This window comes from Crassostrea angulata, chromosome 6 (genome assembly GCF_025612915.1).
Source record: "Crassostrea angulata isolate pt1a10 chromosome 6, ASM2561291v2, whole genome shotgun sequence".
NCBI lineage: Eukaryota > Metazoa > Mollusca > Bivalvia > Ostreida > Ostreidae > Magallana > Magallana angulata.
Window position 1 is genome coordinate 1,666,260 of NC_069116.1, and position 19,155 is coordinate 1,685,414.

The following is a 19,155-nucleotide window of genomic DNA, read 5'->3' on the forward strand; positions in this document are numbered from 1 at the left end:
CGGTTTATAACTGTTCAGACTCTTTCTTTGGTAGTTTATGGGAACAGTTTGCCTCAGTTTATTTCCGAGTAATCTGTTTGGTCTATTAGTTCCACGACCCGAACTGGTGTAGTTCTGGGGTGTATCACATCGATATAGATCGATGAGGAGGCGCAAGTATTGCGATCTACAACACAAAAAATTGATCTCTGAAATTGTAATGCTTAAAATCTGTTGTACACTGTCAGTCAGAGAGAGAGAGAGAGAGAGAGAGAGAGAGAGAGAGAGAGAGAGAGAGAGAGAGACTGTACCGAGAAATAAGCTGTCTTTTGTGCTGACAACGGGGATTCTGGTCTCGGTTTTTCTTTTCAGTCTATATTGAATAAATGACAATAATAGATTCTGTCAGTATAAAGTACTTGTATTATAAACCGTGTATCTATAAGTAAAACTGCATATACTTTACCCCTTCTTAAATTGCAAATATGTATCAAGATAGACGACTTGGCAATTGATTACGTCTGTTTTGTGGTGAATACAAAGCTAACCTGTAGGCGATGGTTACAGTTATGCCAATCAGTAAGGAAAGGAAGAATACCGATACGGTCAAAGTATGACGTATAATCAATCCTGAATCTATTGGTTTGCACAAATCCAATTCTATACCAAAATAAAAAAAAATATTGTTTTAACAACTTTGACTATTTACAAGTAACGGATCTAGAAAGTATAAATTAATCCTTGGAACTGGTTTGCGATGTAAAAGAAACCCGAAAGATTATCTTTTGACAACAGTCCCAAAAATTTGATGTTTATCATTCTTTTCAATACTGAATGATAAAAATGTTAAGTTTATGCATTACGTTTAACTGTATTAAAAAGTCATTGAGAGAGAGAGAGAGAGAGAGAGAGAGAGAGAGAGAGAGAGAGAGAGAGGCATACCCCTGAATGTTATATTCTCATATGATTCAGTTTGATCTGGAATGCAAATTTCAAATCATGTTATCAAAGAAAAAAGATCATGTATTTGATTAAATAAAACAGTGTTTTACAAACAGGAAAAAATAAAAACAGAGAAATATTCTTAAAAAACCGATTTGTAAATACAGTATCTGCGTAAAAAAAGCACAGTCATATGTTTTAAAGTTTAAATGTAAGAAATGCCATACTGACCCTATCTTGTGCAGAAGAGAAACATTCAATATTCAAAGGAACACAATGCATTTTAAATTATCAGCGTAAATAATGAAACAGTTATGCTAAAATTTGACATTTTTATTTTCTGGGTTTTTTTTCTTTCGACATAAAATTAATCAATCGTTGTGATCTGACCTAGAGACCATGAATTGGCGTAGTTCTTAGCTACTGCTACACTTTTACTCTTGAATAATAATCAGGTATTGATATGTTCAACAAGCCTCACAGAGAAAGCAATCCTATTAGAATTGAGGATCACCACTTATTTCCAGGCCTAGGGTTTTCAATTATTCAAACAATATTAGAATACACTGCTTGAAATCACGTAGTATATTTATGTTTTATGTGTTGGTTGGTGAAGACATTAACAGTTTTCCGATTCTATTCACAAGATTTCTTTACTCCATGTGCACACTCGTCTGATTAATATTCTAAACGCGACAAAAACTCATGCAATTGCCCTCGACAAAAGGAAAAAATAAAATAATTTTTTGAAAAAAGCTAAGTATTAAACAAAAACATTGCTTGCCTGATGTAGCTTTTAAACATCCTGTCACTTCGTCGCACACAGTAGAATTACAAGTACAAGTTTCATTAAACTGTCGTTCATAGTATCCGAGAGGACAACTTTGGCTACAGTTGTCACCGAACCTTCCAATACAAGCTGCATCACGGCAGGTAACAATAAACACATCAAAGTTATTGTTACAGTTCATAGAGGTATCAAATGTAATGCTTCGTTACAAATAATTCTCAGCTAAGCTCTACATTCAAATACTTCATTTTACCAAAACAAGAGTTCCCCATACTGACCTACACATTGCTGCAATGTGTCATCGTACATATAGCTCGTGCAACATTTTTGAATAACTCTGAAATTTCAAAGTGAATCAATGATTACAATAATTTATAATGATAAATATAACTTTTTTTACATATAGTAATAGAAAATTATAATTTAAAATGGTGGCCCATCTGGTAATAGTAGGACTTCCAGGTAGTGGGCTTAAAAGGAAACATCAGTATATCAGTGCATACGTGTTATTGCCACAGATCCCATCGTTAGCATAGTTACTCCCCAAAAGGACGGAAATCAAAAAGAGTTTCATGTATTCTGAACTCATTTCTGTAGAAATGAAAAGTACGTTTTTCTTGTATCATTTTATAGTATTAAAATTGACTTTTAAACTTTTTTGTATTAGATAGTCTAAAAGCTAAAATCGAAGTTTAATAATCCCGTATTACTTTCCTGAGATCGAAACTAAGCATGAAGTCTACGAAGTACTTTTTTGATGAGATTATCTATGCAAAATGAGTAAAGTTGACTATTTCATATTCTTCTGAAGACTTGAAATACTACACGAACTATGGGGAACCATTAACGATTTTGCAATAACATCCTGTTGTATAATGTGAATATTCAAACTTTGCACATCATAACTCTTGATTACAATTATACTTTAGAGAAGTGTCACTCACAACTCGCAAATTTCAATGTGTTGACTTATGACTTATATAGCTTTAAAACATCTTCCTTTTAAAATTGAATTATAGTGTATGATTAGAGTTTCTAAGTAGACAGAAGTGGGTATTTTGATTAAATATTTGATTATAAATTCCAAAAATGATATATTGGCACTCCAATTTCATTGTGCATGTTTGCGTATGTCAATTTAACTTTGTACATTTATTCTGTAATTAAGCTTGAATAGATGAGATGTTAAACATATAAAGAAGATTAATTGTGAATTGCATATTGAATCTTATCATACATTTTTCCGAATGCAGTTGAAAATTCATTGGATGATACTATCAAATCTTTGTCGTCAAGTAATTAGTTCTGAGAATAATTAGCAAAATATTATATTGTCTGTTTTGTTTCAATGTTCAGTAAAAACAATAATTTAGAAATAGCAACAATAAACACTTCCTCGAGATGATCGCATTAACTGGTCGGTGACGCCATCAAATCATGCGAAGCATATTAATCGAATCACGCTCTAAGAAGTTTTTGATGCATTTGGCAGCTTGAATAAATAGTAAATGTTTATCTATACACCTCACCTATAAGCGGACACATTTTATAACATTGTAAAACAATACCTAATGGTATCTGCAAGGATGTAAATTTATTGATGAACATTTTATGAGCGTCTATAATAGATGAAATGTAGCCAAAGTTAAATTTCCACGAAAATGGAAACCCGCTTTACGTTATAAGAACGATTAATTTAGTTGATCGAACCTCCGTCACATTTTTCTATGTTGAATAAATATTAAAATTTCCTTGATATGTTATATTTAATTCTTCGAAATTACAAACTTAAAGTCAAAACCATCTGTAATATTCACCAATATATAATAAAAAATAACAAGTTTTTGTGAATAACTTACGTAACACATTTTCTCATCAGTTAAAATGGTTCATATTAATTTATTAAATAATTTATTTAAATGATAAATAAATATATCATCAATGATGTTTTCTAAATTAGCAATTAATAGGAGAAATTATCAATATATACATAATATGAGGGTACAAAACCAATTCCTGATAAGTAAATTTGCATTTTTGAAATTGGCATTTAATATCAAAGGAAAAGCACGAGTCGAATTACACAAATGTTTGCATTACGATTAAATCCTTCTGTTGTCAATATACCATATTTAGCTCATACATGCAAAAACAAACCATATAAGTTGTATGCAGTATTTAGAAATTAACTTTCACCAAATTTTTGTTTGTGAGTTTTAAAAGCAAAAAATGTATAATCATTAATAACGTATCTTCACATTATGTTTCTTAGATTTAATCAGAATGACATTGATACTTCATTATATTTCTAACTAAATCTATTTTTACAAACATATTTGTGATTCAAAAATTGAATTCATGAAAGTCGAAACGGTTCGTTATGAAATCTAACACATCACGCAGGACCTTGAGTGTAAAGTACATCTTTAGTGTTGCTATCTTTAAACGAATATTCTCTTTGGTTCTCCTACTAACACATTGTCATGTTTCCATACTCCTGATCGTACTGTCCTTCATCAAATGATAAAGTCCTACCATGATGTCTTACATCCAGTGATGAGGTCCTGTCAGGATGTCCTTTATCTAGTGATAAAGTCCTATCAGGATTTCGTACATCCAGGGGTGAAATTTTGTTAGGAGGTTCCACGAAGGAGTAGGTTGCCGGGGTACCATTTTTTACAGCTTCCTCTTCAATTTATATATTCATTTGTAAGAATAGCAATAATAATTTTACATATAATTTAAGTTATGAACTAAAAAAATGCATATTGATTGCATATAGGAAAGCTGATACGAGGGGTGTTCAATAAATAATGTCACTAATCAGATTTTATGAAATGCAAGGTTCAGTCGATCTTTAAATTTCTTTTTATGCATGATTTGGTTCATATTCTAGTCATGGCCGTTTATCTGACTACGTTTCTTCATCAAATACTCCTTTGACACTGTATAAAGATATGACTGGTAAGTCATCAAATAAGGCTGATATAAAAGGCTACATAAAGCAAGTGTCAGGCTAGGTAAAGACTCAAAGAAATTTTCAAAGAACTGTGTAATGTGTATGGAAACAAGTGAATGTCATTGAGACAAATTTATAGGTTGGTCAGCAATCTTAAAAATAGCCAAACGGACCTTAAGGATAAGCAACGTCTTGGAGCAACACGTACGGCTTCAACGAATGTAATACAATGGTCGATTAAGTACTCAACAGATAGCAAATTCAGTATTTAGGACAGTATTTACAATTTAAAAGACCACCATGGCCTCCGAAAGGTTAGTGCAAGTGGATATTTCATATTATAACAGAAAAACAAAAACGATTGCAGGTTAAAATGTGTAAAACAAAAAAAATACTTAAAATCTACAAAAATTGCAATGGACAGCTTTTATCGGAAATTTTAAAAGGTGATGAAACACGGATACATTATATTGAACCTCAGAGGAAAATTGATGACAAGATGTAGTTGACTAAAAAGGCAAAACGCTCTGTTATAGCAAAACGATGCCAAAGTAAAAAGAAAGTATTATACGCAATTTTCTGTAATAGTGAAGGTCCTGTAGTTCAAGTTGCTATTCCAAAAGGCCGATCAATCACAGGGCATGTATACAAAAGTTGTTTACTGAAGAATGTTAAGAAAAATTACCTAAGGAAGAGACTAAAGTCTGGAAATCGCAACATTTGACTTCTTCATGACAATTCCCAAGCATTTAAATCCCAGATTGTGAGATTATTTTTGCAAAAAAAGAAACAATTCATGTTTTGTCCAATCCTCATCCTCCCTATTTATCTGACTTGTTTCCCTGCATATTTTTTCCCTAAATTAAAAAGGCACTTGTCAGGACGAAGATATGATTCGAGCAATGCCTTGGGCTGTCATTTATCAGTACCATTCCCAATAATCATTATATAAATGCATTTAAAGCTTGGACAAAATTCGATGAAATTATGTGTGTCTGCTAAAACACAGTATCTTGAACTTACCATTAAAAACAACTAAAAGTATCTTATTGTGTTATTTTGTACTAATGACATTATATTTTGAATGCCCCTCGTAGACACGTAAAAGATTAAGCTAGTAAAAATTCCTTACCATTCATTGCATTGATACTCTTGTTGAATTTAGAGGTCCTTGCTTTCTTTTTCCTGTTGATTATGCATTAAAATGTGAAAAACAGTAAAGACAAGTGTTTTCAGATGGCCGTTATTTAAACTTAAGTCACACTTAACGAGGCTGGGGGGTGGCTGCCATATTAAAGCGTTTTTATCTCTACACAAAAAAGATTTTCACTTAAATGTTTTATAACTCTTACTTCGAACTGAAATTGTCTTTTGAAAGAAATGTATATGATGATACTGAAGCATTATTTAAAGATTAGATTGATGGTAAACCAAGGGTTACAAGATGCAAAAAATCACTTCAGCTGTTTTTCAGCATTTCTAACTTGTCAAAGGGAGGTACTTGTAAAACTCCTAATATTTCGTTCTAATATTTACCTTTTATTTCTTTTCTTTTTTTATAATTTCACAATTTTTTTTTAAATGCTCAATCTTTACTACACATGTATTGATTATTATTATTTTAAAATTTGGAGAAAAAAAACTTGTGGCTACTTTTTTTTGTTGTACATATTTGCATTTGTATGACATATATATTTTTGGTAAAATTGTGATATTTTTTATATAACAAATAATGTTAAGTTTTTGTTATTGTGTTAATGTTTTGTGATGTTATTGGTATGTTTTTTGCCTTTACTAATATTTCATATATTTTTCATAATTTTTTTTTACTTAATTTGCAATTTTTTCAGATGCAATAAATGATAAAATTAACGATGATTGTGATGTGGTCTTTCACACTAAAATGTAAATTTAGATTATATGAAACATTTCTGCAAATTTGGTGAATTTTGGAGACAATTTGTTTGGACCCCCCAGCCTCCTTAAAAGAAATAATATAATGACTTCTTTGAAAACTCACAAAATCAATGTTTTCATTATGCCAAAAGACTTTCAATGGGATTTTGTGTGATTCTCTTCAGTTCATCCGGCATATAGCTCAAATAAGATTTCTTAACAAACGTTTGTTTTCGTATGTCCACAAAATAAACTTTTTTAAACTTTTTATTTTTCTGTTTTAAATCGTTAAACAGACATCCTTGGCATCGTCTTGGCAATACGTATACAGCAAATGAATTTAAAGTTTGTTCAAATTCTATGAACAAAAGGTTACCCAATTCAAGACAAATGCTAAAGATATATAAAAATACATGTACGATAGTGTTATCAAAAACATTTATGGCCAATAATTTGAGAGTTCCCCCATAGGCCTAATCATAGTTTGTTAAAATGTGTAGGCAATAACAGCAAAGTTGTATTGATATATGGCCAAGATAATCTTTGCAATCTGTTAACTGCTAAGTTAAACCGGAACATGATTTAAAAATAGTATACCTCCCTCGAGTCGGTTTTTGGAGCTTTAGCATATTTCCGTACATTTGGTCGCTCTGTTCTATACTCCTAGCCGGTTTCTTGTTAGGACGCACAACTGCAGCATAGATTACTGGTGAATCTCTAGTTATGTCTTCTGATGATGAAACTGCTGAAATTAGATTGCAAAATATACCAACGGCTTTAAAAAAAAACTCACTGTTTTGAGAAAAACCGGAAGATTGGGAAAAAACGATTCAAAACAAACCGTTTGATGCATTTCTTTCAGTGGAAACTGTAGGGTATCCTGTGTTATTTTTTCTTGCTCTGTGATGAAGTATTCAAATCATCATATTTATGTATTAATTATGTAAAGAAGAAGTAATACACATAATTTTTTCTATAGATTTCCGACTACTGAGGTTAAAATAAAACGTGTCTTACCTGTAAACTACACTTAGTAGTACCACCAGCAACACGATTATGATGAATAATGACGCAGACAACGAAATTTTTAAAACCATTCCTGACGGTTTTCCTTGTTGTTCGTCTATAATTTGATTATAGTTACCGTCATTTATAAAGCACTAAACGCATGTAGCTTAAAGATTTCCTTGATTTCACATCAACAACAACAACAAAAATGAAATATTATAAAAATTAACTTGTTTCCAAATGCACAACTTAAAATGGTCCTTCGTTTGGTGTTTTGTTTTTGAATAATGGGTTAAATATTTTATGAACCCTGAATTTCCTAAATAAATTCATCTTGAAGCTTATATATATTTTAACATATTTAACTAAACATATTCGAAACATATTCTATTAAAATGTAATATCTTGCAGTACATTAATAAAGATGTTTACTTTTTGTGAGGTTTAACAGAGTTTTTACATGTACGTTTATATGAGGAAAGTTAGAAGCAACTTACATTTAATTCAAAATTAGATGAACTAACGAATGAAGACGGCGCTAAAAGTTGGGTATAGCAAATATGACAGATGATCATTTTTTAAGGAATGTTCAACAGGATACTTTTAATAAACATTTACCTGTGCTCTTTTCATCTACCGATGTTGAAGTTTTTTCTGGAGAATAATGAAGAAATTAATTATTAAACAACTTATCTGAATGAAGTGTTTCTTTTCAAGATTGACGTTTTTTTTTAAATTTTCAATTCCCAAAATACCGTTGAATAAATGAAATTAAAAAGTAAAAATATACCAGTTTAAAAAAAAAACTAGAGAGTCTTTCAGAAATATGATTAAATTTTGAAACCATCTCAAATATTTACAGTAAATTTAGATAAAGAAAACGTTACCAAAAAAGAATTGAGACAAAAAAGAAACCAGCAACCCCTCTGAAGCAAACCGTATATTACAATTGTAAAGAAAAAAATGAATGATTTTTACCAATATGATAATAATAATCAAGTTCTATACAGAATAATCTTTTATTCAAACAAATATTTAATTTTTTAAATAAGTACATAATAGGATTGATAATCAGGCTGTATCTATGTAAGTCCTCTCCCCAAAGATCAAAGTTACAACTGATACATATACTTAAACAAGCTTTTTAGAAAGTACATGATGAACATAGAGTATGCATCCTTTTACCAGTAGTTATACATCCAAACACATCGTCACATACGTCAGCACCACAAGTACAGATTTCATCACACTGTTCTCCATAATATCCCCGGGGACACTCTGATCTACATAAACGTCCAATGCAAGCTAGAACAAAACAAATGGTTAAATAGCCACAGATTTCGGGTTTCTATATATAAAACATTGTATAAAATATTGCATTATACTGAATTTATTTATCTTGGCATGATCTATCCTTATAGGAGGTATACATACCGCTGCATTTTTTAGTACTTGTACCATTGTGGATACTGTCAAAATCATCACTACAACACGTTGATAGAAATCTTAAAAGGAAAAATACAAGTGAACCTTTTATTAGCCTCTGTAATTGTACATGAAAAGTGATAAAACAACAACATATGTAGATAAATATGGTACATACGCTCTATAGTCACACCCCAAATCTCCCTGTCTGTCAGCAGTAACAAAGATGATTCCACTAAAACCCACAACCACGTACAGTGCAATGGTCTTCATTTCTGAAAAGAAGGAAAAGTTGAGTAGTTTCCCTTTATATCATTCTTGTTGACTTTTGGACTGCTTTAACCAGACAACACTTGAAAGCTGTGTAGTTCCATCATGTTTATTCACACAATGTTCCATTATTAATTACTAAAAAATAAAAATTATACAGATTGTTTTTATAATGTTGTAATACATTTATCGACGACAGCAAGTCTGGTTAAACAATCAGTTTATACGCCTTCTTGCACAGTCAACTACATTAAATGTTACTGAATAATAAATTCTGATTGAGTTTCAGTTCTAAAATATTTTACAACATTAAATCTATCATTTTTTTATTGAACTAAATTATTTTTTTTAATTGAAAAACAAAAATTGAATTTGAATAAATAACAAATTAATATATTCTCTAAAATTTGGCACTTTAAAGATTAATTTGAATAGAATTACGAGTGGTCATATGATTGAACCTATTTTATATATTTAAAAAGATTATCTCTGTATTTTAAAGAAAGTTAAGATTTACATTTTTTCATAACTTTTTTTTAATTTAGGTCAACAATGATCATTCTATTTCAAAATACTGAGTTCTAGTAAGCAAAGTAAAGCATTTTAAGGGGAGGGGTATCTTGTACATTTGAGGATTTATATCTTTTCGCAACATTTTTGGCCAGTTTCGGGTAGAAACAATTCAATCTGAGAAACGTTTACATTCTTATCCTCAAATATACAAGTGGCCGCAGATCCATTAATAATTACGTATAACCTATCACATATTAACATCGCAACGTGTTACGGGGTTCAGCTCTCTATATTACTAAGCATGCGTATTTACTGTAAACAAAACACATGCAGGGCTCGCGAAGATTCTCCTGGACATGTTTGTTGATAAAAGTATGTCTTTTCTACTACTCCCAGGTAATAATTGTTCAAATGTTTAAAATAACCACAATTATTATTTTGTAAGCATGTATTTTTCGTGTTTATCATAGGAATTGCTTCAACATAAATCCATTTTTGCAAATGAGGCCCCTTGAGGGGATATTTGACATACTAGTATTTATGTCTGTTCATTTTAAAATGAACCGAAATTGGTAAACCATTTATAAATTATCGAGTAAGTGGGGATGTGTTCCGTTAAGAGAGTCCCTTTAACCTCGTATACCATGATGACCGTAGTCGAAGGAAGGTCTTGTAGTTTTCAGCACGTGTCAATAACTGTCAATCAAAGACCACGTGGTACAAATAAACGATATAAGATTATTTAAGAAATGAACTCAATGTCTACCCAAGTTATACTCGTATAACCTGGGTTGGGGCAATTTACGCTTTATAATCCGCGAAGCGGATTATAAAAAAGCGTAAATTGCTCCAACCCAGGTTATACGAGTATAACTTGGGTAGATATTGAGTTCATTCCTTATAATTTAATTTTCTGGAATTTGCTGTACAAATTGAGTCCGTTTTACTTTTAAAAATGATATAAATCTGTTCAAAATTCAAACGTAACGTCAAGTGAATTATTACGTCGGTGCATTGTGACGTGTCTTGTGACGTGCAAACCAGGTTATACAAATTTAACTAAATTTTTCTATCCAATCAAATGCCGCGTTACAACCAGAATTAAATTATTCCGGTTTGTACGACCCTTACATTTCGAAGCTCATAATTACGTTGATTAAGTATATAAAAGGGATTTTTAAGTATTTCAACTAGTACAATCAACGTTATTTCTTATTTTCTAACGATATAATAGGTAAATCTGAAGTTATTCACACATGTTTTCAGCTGTACTGTCTCTTTAAGCACTGTTTACAAAAACTGATTTGAAAGATATGACTTTACACTTAACTCCCGTGCTGCATTTATACTGTAGTATTTGTAAGAAATGATGTCCATTATTTTCCTTCAAACCAATTGTCTGTTTACAATAAACATTTGTACTAAATATATTTTCTTTAGGTACTTCTATCTATATTACTATATTAAAATAATATATAGACTCGAATTTTTTGGGCTTTTGTACCGAGAAATTGGAATAGTACTGTCATTTGTTTCATATATTTTAAACATTATTGGCACGTGAAGATTACCAATTTGTTTTTATTTTTTCTCAAACAAGCTTCGCTAATTAAAAATCAAAGAAAATTTATTTTGAAAATCCGGAAATCAAATGGATTTTTCGGATTTTACAATCTTGCGCATGCGCATTACATTCACGCTTAATCACGGGAGGCTCTTTAGTTTTTGTTTCCCCAATATCACATTTGCATGGATAAACTCGATATTACAAAAAGGTGTTAATTTACATTGCCCATTTGTCATATATATATATATATATATATATATATATATATATATATATATATATATATATATATATATATATATATATATATATATTCTGTTTGTCATAGGAAATACGGGAGATAACTCTAACTCAGTGCAATTAATATGAAAAATTCCGATAGTTCCGAATGTCAACTCGAAGCGAGTGAAAAACGTTGCTGGGGTAAGTGTTGAAGTCTTCATTAATATGAATTAAATTTTAGATGAAAGGTATTTACAGCATCAAAATGATTTATTATGAATAATTATACTGTTATTTTTAATGTAGCTTCATTAATTTTCTCCAAAATTGTTTCTGAGCGATTCTGCAATTTTTTGCTACATTTCGAGTATATGGGAGGCAATTTAACTTTGGTATAGGCCTGTCCCGAGACACAGTTAGATTATTCTAACTAAGCAGAGTGTAGTGAAATTACTATGTCCGATATCATATACAGTGTCAACCCGTGTACGCACGGGTCAAAGTCTTGTCATTCATTAAGTTAACAGTATAGTTTATTTTAACTGTTGTGTCTTGTGATGTTTGTACTCATATTTGTATTTGTTGGTTTTCATTTTAATGATTTGAAAGTGACAAATATGTCATATAATTCTTAAAAATGATCAATAAACCCTTTTTTTGTTAAATCCACATATTGATATTGAAATCAACGATTCCGACTTGGTATATTAATGATCATAACAATCTGACTTTCAAGAAAGAATAAATCATGTCATTTGATTTCATACCTGGCTTTCCTATTTCTGTAGATGTAGCAAGTTAGAACTCTTCATTTATTTCAATAAATTAAAGAGTATATAGTTTTATCTTAAACCGGTTTTAATGGTAGTAAGTATTTTGACATAGAAAGAAGAAACAAATAAGTGGAAGCTACTTTTTCCAACAAACAAATAATAATCATAAGTTCTAGCACAGACAACACTTAATTTTTGGTTAAAAAATGTTTATTAAATTGGTATTATGTTCGATGCATTGTCAATCTTTTAAAGAAAAAATTAGCTGGAACAATTTTCTGTTTATTATAGAGTACGTTTATTTAAATAGATTGAGAGAACATTACTTGCACTTTAATTATATTTCAATAAAAGCATTAAACATTTAATTTAAAGATCATCGGTCATTTAGTACAGTTGTTCTTCACATCCTATTAGAGTCAAGTTTGGGTCACAGACTTAAAACAGATCACAGTGTTCTCTGCAATAAAATAATGTCATTGTTAAGAATATTTCGAATTGTACACTAAAGAAATATAACTTTCTGAGAATAAGAGAGGTACATTTTACATGTTATGTTTGTGACTGTCTTATTATTGTTATCAACAATTAATATATGATATAATTACAGAGTTAATACTATTTAAAATTACTTCCCGCTGGTAAAATCTTAATTTTTCAAAATATAAAAATGGAATGATAACATTGAATTGCCCGAATTGTGTGTCCTTTTTTTCAACACCATGTTCTAGTCCACTAATTGGGTGTCCTACATCAGGGAAGTTTGCTAGAGATCTGACCTTTGTGTCCTCATCTTAAAATGTCAAAAACAAATGGATTAAACGTCTTAATTGTAAATGACATGATTTGAGAGAGAGAGAGAGAGAGAGAGAGAGAGAGAGAGAGAGAGAGAGAGAGAGAGAGAGAGAGAGAGAGAGAGAGAGAATGAATTATACTCGGTCTTGTTCTATTTACATTATCAAAAATTGTCCATTTTTTCAGTCTGCAAATTAAAATATAAATGTATTATTTCATTGCTAAAAACGAAATAAATAAAATGTTTTTGGTTGTTAAAAAGATTGTGTTAGTTAAATTAAGTGAAAACATAGTTAAAAAGATTTTGTTTTGATAAAATATTTAGCCTGTACATACCTTTAAGCATTTCTTAAAAACATTTATCCTCAGCACTTGGTTACTGATACAGACAACGCAAACAGTCTTAGAGGTGTGCTCTCATTTGTATCAAAATATATGCAGAATTATTTTCAAAAATCGTATTTGCTGAAAATTACTCATTTAAGCATATGTTTCATGTATTTGTCATGGTTGACACTGAACTAGATTCTTTTTCAATGTAGTTGTGAGAATACATACAATATGTAAAATAAAGTGGTCAGAATGAAAAAAACAATGTGATAAAATCAAATTTGAAACCGTGTGTGTGTGTGTGTGCGTGTGTGTGTGTGTGTGTGTGTGTGTGTGCGTTTGCATAATCCCGAAACTCACTACATGTACTAGGTTACACACGTGCGACTTACTACATTTTCAAAACTCACTACTTGCACCCGTGTAGTGAGTTTGAAAACGCCGTAAATCGGGATTTTTCGACCTGCTTTACCCAGAAAATATAAAACATAGCTTAGTGTGACTTTCCGGTTTACACATGATTTTTGTTACACACTTACCGTGTCAAAATGGGGTAGTTACACACTTTCCCCTGGATCTTATTCGCGCATGCGCGAATTCAACTTCCTCTCAAAACAAGGTCGGGTTGAAGGAAATGAAAATGTAAGTGTTTTTTGTTAAAAATGATGTGTTTTATTATTCTGTTGACACTTTTGATAGGTTTTCAAACGTATTATTACTTGTGTTTATTATGAATATCTGTTAAAGCAATATATCCCTTTGGTATGTAAAGAAAAAATGTTTTTGCTCAATCTGATCTTGAAATCTGTTGGTTGAGATGTATTTGTTTTAGATTTTTACAAGGCTAAGCTTCGAGTAATCATACAGTGAGCGTTTTTATTAACGTTTGTGTTTTAATTAAACACTCATTTTGTTATAGTTTTGGTAGATCATTAAAATTTTAATAAAATCGCGAACAGTTAGAATTTCCTCTAAACTTTTCAACAAATTGCATGCAGCTCAATTAAAAAATACGTCTCCTTTAGAGTTTCTTGAACAATTTAAAGGATTTAATTGTACAATTTTTGTGTTGTATTCTTTAAATACTTGTATTTAAAGAAGAAATTAAACGAAATTAACATTAACTTTGATCAATACAAATCTAGACCATATGAATTAATCGAAAGCAAAAGAAAACGGGCATACACAATATTTCTAAAGTAGGGCTTTAACTGCAAATTCTTTTAATTATACTCTCTTAATGCTTTACAAAGAACACCCCATCATTAAAAAATAAACACTTATTTGCTTATTTTCAAATTTACACCCTGCACAGTATGCGCTTTCATTTCATTTAAAATTGAGTATATATTTTTCGCGGTTTTCATTGTAGAGTAACTTTGTAATATTCAAAAAGAAATCAGCAAATTGTTTATCATATTGTTTATATAGTATGTACCTTTTCTTTATATTTCCCTAATTCTTTTATCAAAAGCTTAAATCCTTATTAGAAAATCCATAATTTTCAACTTATCAATAAAGCATTAGTATAGTAAATCACTTAGTATAAACCCCATACATGTTTTTGATTAATATTTACACCCTCGTTTATTTATTCATTGCACAAAAAACAAAGAAAATATCAACATTCATTCCGGGGGAAAATCCTAAAATTATGAAGTTTGACTCTCCTGAGTACACCCATAACTTTCATTTAATGTTATAAAATCAGTGTATAAACACTTGTGAAACTCCTAAATCTGTTAGGATCAATGTTTGCATCCTTATTCATCCTTAATGACAGTATTACAATGATATAACAATCATTAGTTATAGGAAATCTTCATTAATAAAAAAATTACACCCCCACATGGAAACCCATAATTTTCATTTTAACGTTAAAAAGTCAGTATAGTAAATCACTCAAATAAATCTAAAATCTTTTTTGATTAATATTTGCACTCTAATTTATTCTTTCTTACATTATTGCAAAGAAAATGTCACCATTATTTAAAGAAAAAATCCTATAATTATGAAGTTTGACCCCCATGAGGAAACCCATAATTTTCATTTCAAAGTTACAAAATCAGTATAGTTAATCAGTTATGAAACTCCTAAATCTTCTAGGATCAATGTTTGCATCCTAATTCCTCCTTAATGACAGTATTACAATAATATAACAAACAATAGTTATAGGAAATCTTCTTTAATAAAAAATTTACACCCCAATGAGGAAACCCATAGTTTTCATTTTAACGTTTAAAAGTCAGTATAATAACTCACTCAAATAAACCTTTACTTTTTTTTTGAATAATATTTGCACTCTAATTTATTCTTTCTTACATTGTTGCAAAGGAAATGTCACCATTTATTAAAGCAAAAATCCTTTAATTATGAAGTTTGACCCCGATGAGGAAACCCATAATTTTCATTTCAAAGTTACAAAATCAATATAGTTAAACATTTATGAAACTCCTAAATCTTTTAAGATCAATGTTTGCATCCTAATTTCTCCTTAATGACAGTATAACAATGATATAACAAACATTAGTTATAGGAAATCTTCATTAATAAAAAATTTAAACCCCCACGTAGAAACCCATCATTTTCATTTTAACGTTAAAAAGTCAGTATAGTAAATCACTCAAATAAATCTAAAATCTTTTTTGATTAATATTTGCACTCTAACTTATTCTTTCTAACATTATTGCAAAAAAAAAATGTCACCATTATTTAAAGAAAAATCCCATAATTATTAAGTTTGACTCCATTGAGGAAACCCATAATTTTCATTTCTAAGTTACAAAATCAGTATAGTTAAACACTTATGAAACTCCTAAATCTTTTAGGATCAATGTTTGCAAACTTATTCCTCCATAATGACAGTATTACAATGATATAACAATCATTAGTTCTAGGAAATCTTCTTTAATAAAACATTTACCCCCCAACGAGGAAACCCATCATTTTCATTTTAACGTTAAAAAGTCAGTATAGTAAATCACTCAAATAAATCTAAAATCTTGTTTGATTAATATTTGCTCTCTAATTTATTCTTTCTTACATTATTGCAAAGAAAATGTCACCATTATTTAAAGAAAAAATCCTATAATTATGAAGTTTGACCCCCATGAGGAAACCCATAATTTTCATTTCAAAGTTACAAAATCAGTATAGTTAAACACTTATGAAACTCCTAAATCTTTTAGGATCAATGTTTGCATCCTAATTCCTCCTTAATGACAGTATTACAATGATATAACAAACATAAGTTATAGGAAATCTTCTTTAATAAAAAAATTTACACCCCAATGAGGAAACCCATAGTTTTCATTTTAACGTTTAAAAGTCAGTATAATAACTCACTCAAATAAACCTTTACTTTTTTTTTTAATAATATTTGCACTCTAATTTATTCTTTCTTACATTATTGCAAAGAAAATGTCACCATTATTTAAAGAAAAAATCCTATAATTATGAAGTTTGACCCCGATGAGGAAACCCATAATTTTCATTTCTAAGTTACAAAATCAGTATAGTTAAACACTTATGAAACTTCTAAATCTTTTAGGATCAATGTTTGCATCCTAATTCCTCCTTAATGACAGTATTACAATGATATAACAATAATTAGATATAAGAAATCTTCATTAATAAAAAATTTACACCCCCACGTGGAAACCCATAATTTTCATTTTAACGTTAAAAAGTCAGTATAGTAGTTCCCTAAAATAAATCTAAAATCTTTTTTGATTAATATTTGCACTCTAATTTATTCTTTCTTACATTATTGCAAAGAAAATGTCACCATTATTTAAAGAAAAAGTCCTATAATTATGAAGTTTGACCCCCATGAGGAAACCCATAATTTTCTTTTTAAAGTTACAAAATCAGTATAGTTAAACACTTATAAAACTCCTAAATCTTTTAGGATCAATGTTTGCAAACTTATTCCTCCATAATGACAGTATTACAATGATATAACAATCATTAGTTATAGGAAATCTTCTTTAATAAAACATTTACCCCCCAACGAGGAAACCCATCATTTTCATTTTAACGTTAAAAAGTCAGTATAGTAAATCACTCAAATAAATCTAAAATCTTTTTTGATTAATATTTGCTCTCTAATTTATTCTTTCTTACATTATTGCAAAGAAAATGTCACCATTATTTAAAGAAAAAATCCTATAATTATGAAGTTTGACCCCCATGAGGAAACCCATAATTTTCATTTCAAAGTTACAAAATCAGTATAGTTAAACACTTATGAAACTCCTAAATCTTTTAGGATCAATGTTTGCATCCTAATTCCTCCTTAATGACAGTATTACAATGATATAACAAACATAAGTTATAGGAAATCTTCTTTAATAAAAAATTTACACCCCAATGAGGAAACCCATAGTTTTCATTTTAACGTTTAAAAGTCAGTATAATAACTCACTCAAATAAACCTTTACTTTTTTAAAAAAAATATTTGCACTCTAATTTATTCTTGCTTACATTATTGCAAAGAAAATGTCACCATTATTTAAAGAAAAAATCCTATAATTATGAAGTTTGACCCCGATGAGGAAACCCATAATTTTCATTTCTAAGTTACAAAATCAGTATAGTTAAACACTTATGAAACTCCTAAATCTTTTAGGATCAATGTTTGCATCCTAATTCCTCCTTAATGACAGTATTACAATGATATAACAATCATAAGATATAAGAAATCTTCATTAATAAAAAATTTACACCCCCACGTGGAAACCCATAATTTTCATTTTAACGTTTAAAAGTCAGTATAATAACTCACTCAAATAAACCTTTAATCTTTTTTTTTATAATATTTGCACTCTAATTTATTCTTTCTTACATTATTGAACATTATCACATTGCTTGTTTATAATGAATCCTTGACTATGTATGTGGGTTCGATTCCCACCCTAGGCATAATGGAACAGAAAGCTGGTGCAAAGAGGGCAGATAGCCTAGTGGCCCCGCATAGTCAGAAGGATAGAATAATTTTTTTTCTAAAACATTCAAAGTGCTTCTTGGAAAAATAAAATATCAATCACTGTTTTTTTTAGATTAAGTCCTACGTATTTAATGATATTTACATGTACGTTAAATTGGAAATAATAGATTAATATTATTATAATATATCTATGATAATTTTTAATATAGAAAACATGCATACGTGAAGAAATGTTCAAAATTCTGTCCCGCCTTGCTAATCTGGAATTTACTTACTATCATGCATATATAGTTCTCAACAATTTTGACAATAAATGCATATTGAGTATAACTTGAAAAATTGATATACATAAGATTGGCCCAAAACAGGACTGAGGTGTATCAAGAGTATGCTCATGTATGGGAATATTTGCTGACGTGATTAGAGCTCTCAGTACATTAATTACACTTTTGCTATTTTAAGAAGTAGGACAAGTTGGTAGTCTATTAAGTTTATATCAGCTGCGTGTAGCATTTAACACACACAACAAAGGCAGTTAAAGTAAATACTTTTTCTTTATAATATGTATCAACAGTGTTGTGACTTGATGTCGGTATCAACAATGTAGTGACTTTGCTGTGTGCATCAACAATGTAGTGACTATAGTGTGTGTCAACAACGTAGTGACTTTTTTGTGTGTATCAACAATGTAGTGACTATGATGTGTGTACATAAACAATGTAGTGACATTGCTGTGTG

General features: G+C 29.9%; 3 protein-coding genes across 3 annotated transcripts; all 3 read right to left on the reverse strand.

Moving 5' to 3' along the window:
• Positions 1 to 33: 33 nt before the first annotated feature.
• Positions 34 to 2,300, reverse strand: LOC128190522 (uncharacterized). The gene is made up of 7 exons (XM_052862602.1): positions 2,215 to 2,300; positions 1,990 to 2,048; positions 1,706 to 1,840; positions 922 to 957; positions 528 to 639; positions 291 to 352; positions 34 to 166 (listed from the first exon to the last, which is right to left on the reverse strand). Exons 1-7 carry the CDS (start codon positions 2,298 to 2,300, stop codon positions 54 to 56), a joined length of 603 nt encoding a protein of 200 aa, XP_052718562.1. The 3' UTR covers positions 34 to 53.
• A 1,881-nt stretch (positions 2,301 to 4,181) lies between these two features.
• LOC128190527 (uncharacterized) lies at positions 4,182 to 7,292 on the reverse strand. The gene is made up of 3 exons (XM_052862608.1): positions 7,164 to 7,292; positions 5,803 to 5,855; positions 4,182 to 4,399 (listed from the first exon to the last, which is right to left on the reverse strand). Exons 1-3 carry the CDS (start codon positions 7,205 to 7,207, stop codon positions 4,182 to 4,184), a joined length of 315 nt encoding a protein of 104 aa, XP_052718568.1. The 5' UTR covers positions 7,208 to 7,292.
• Positions 7,293 to 7,579: 287 nt separating this feature from the next.
• Positions 7,580 to 9,278, reverse strand: LOC128190524 (uncharacterized). The gene is made up of 5 exons (XM_052862604.1): positions 9,178 to 9,278; positions 9,009 to 9,079; positions 8,760 to 8,879; positions 8,193 to 8,228; positions 7,580 to 7,689 (listed from the first exon to the last, which is right to left on the reverse strand). Exons 1-5 carry the CDS (start codon positions 9,270 to 9,272, stop codon positions 7,580 to 7,582), a joined length of 432 nt encoding a protein of 143 aa, XP_052718564.1. The 5' UTR covers positions 9,273 to 9,278.
• Positions 9,279 to 19,155: the final 9,877 nt, after the last annotated feature.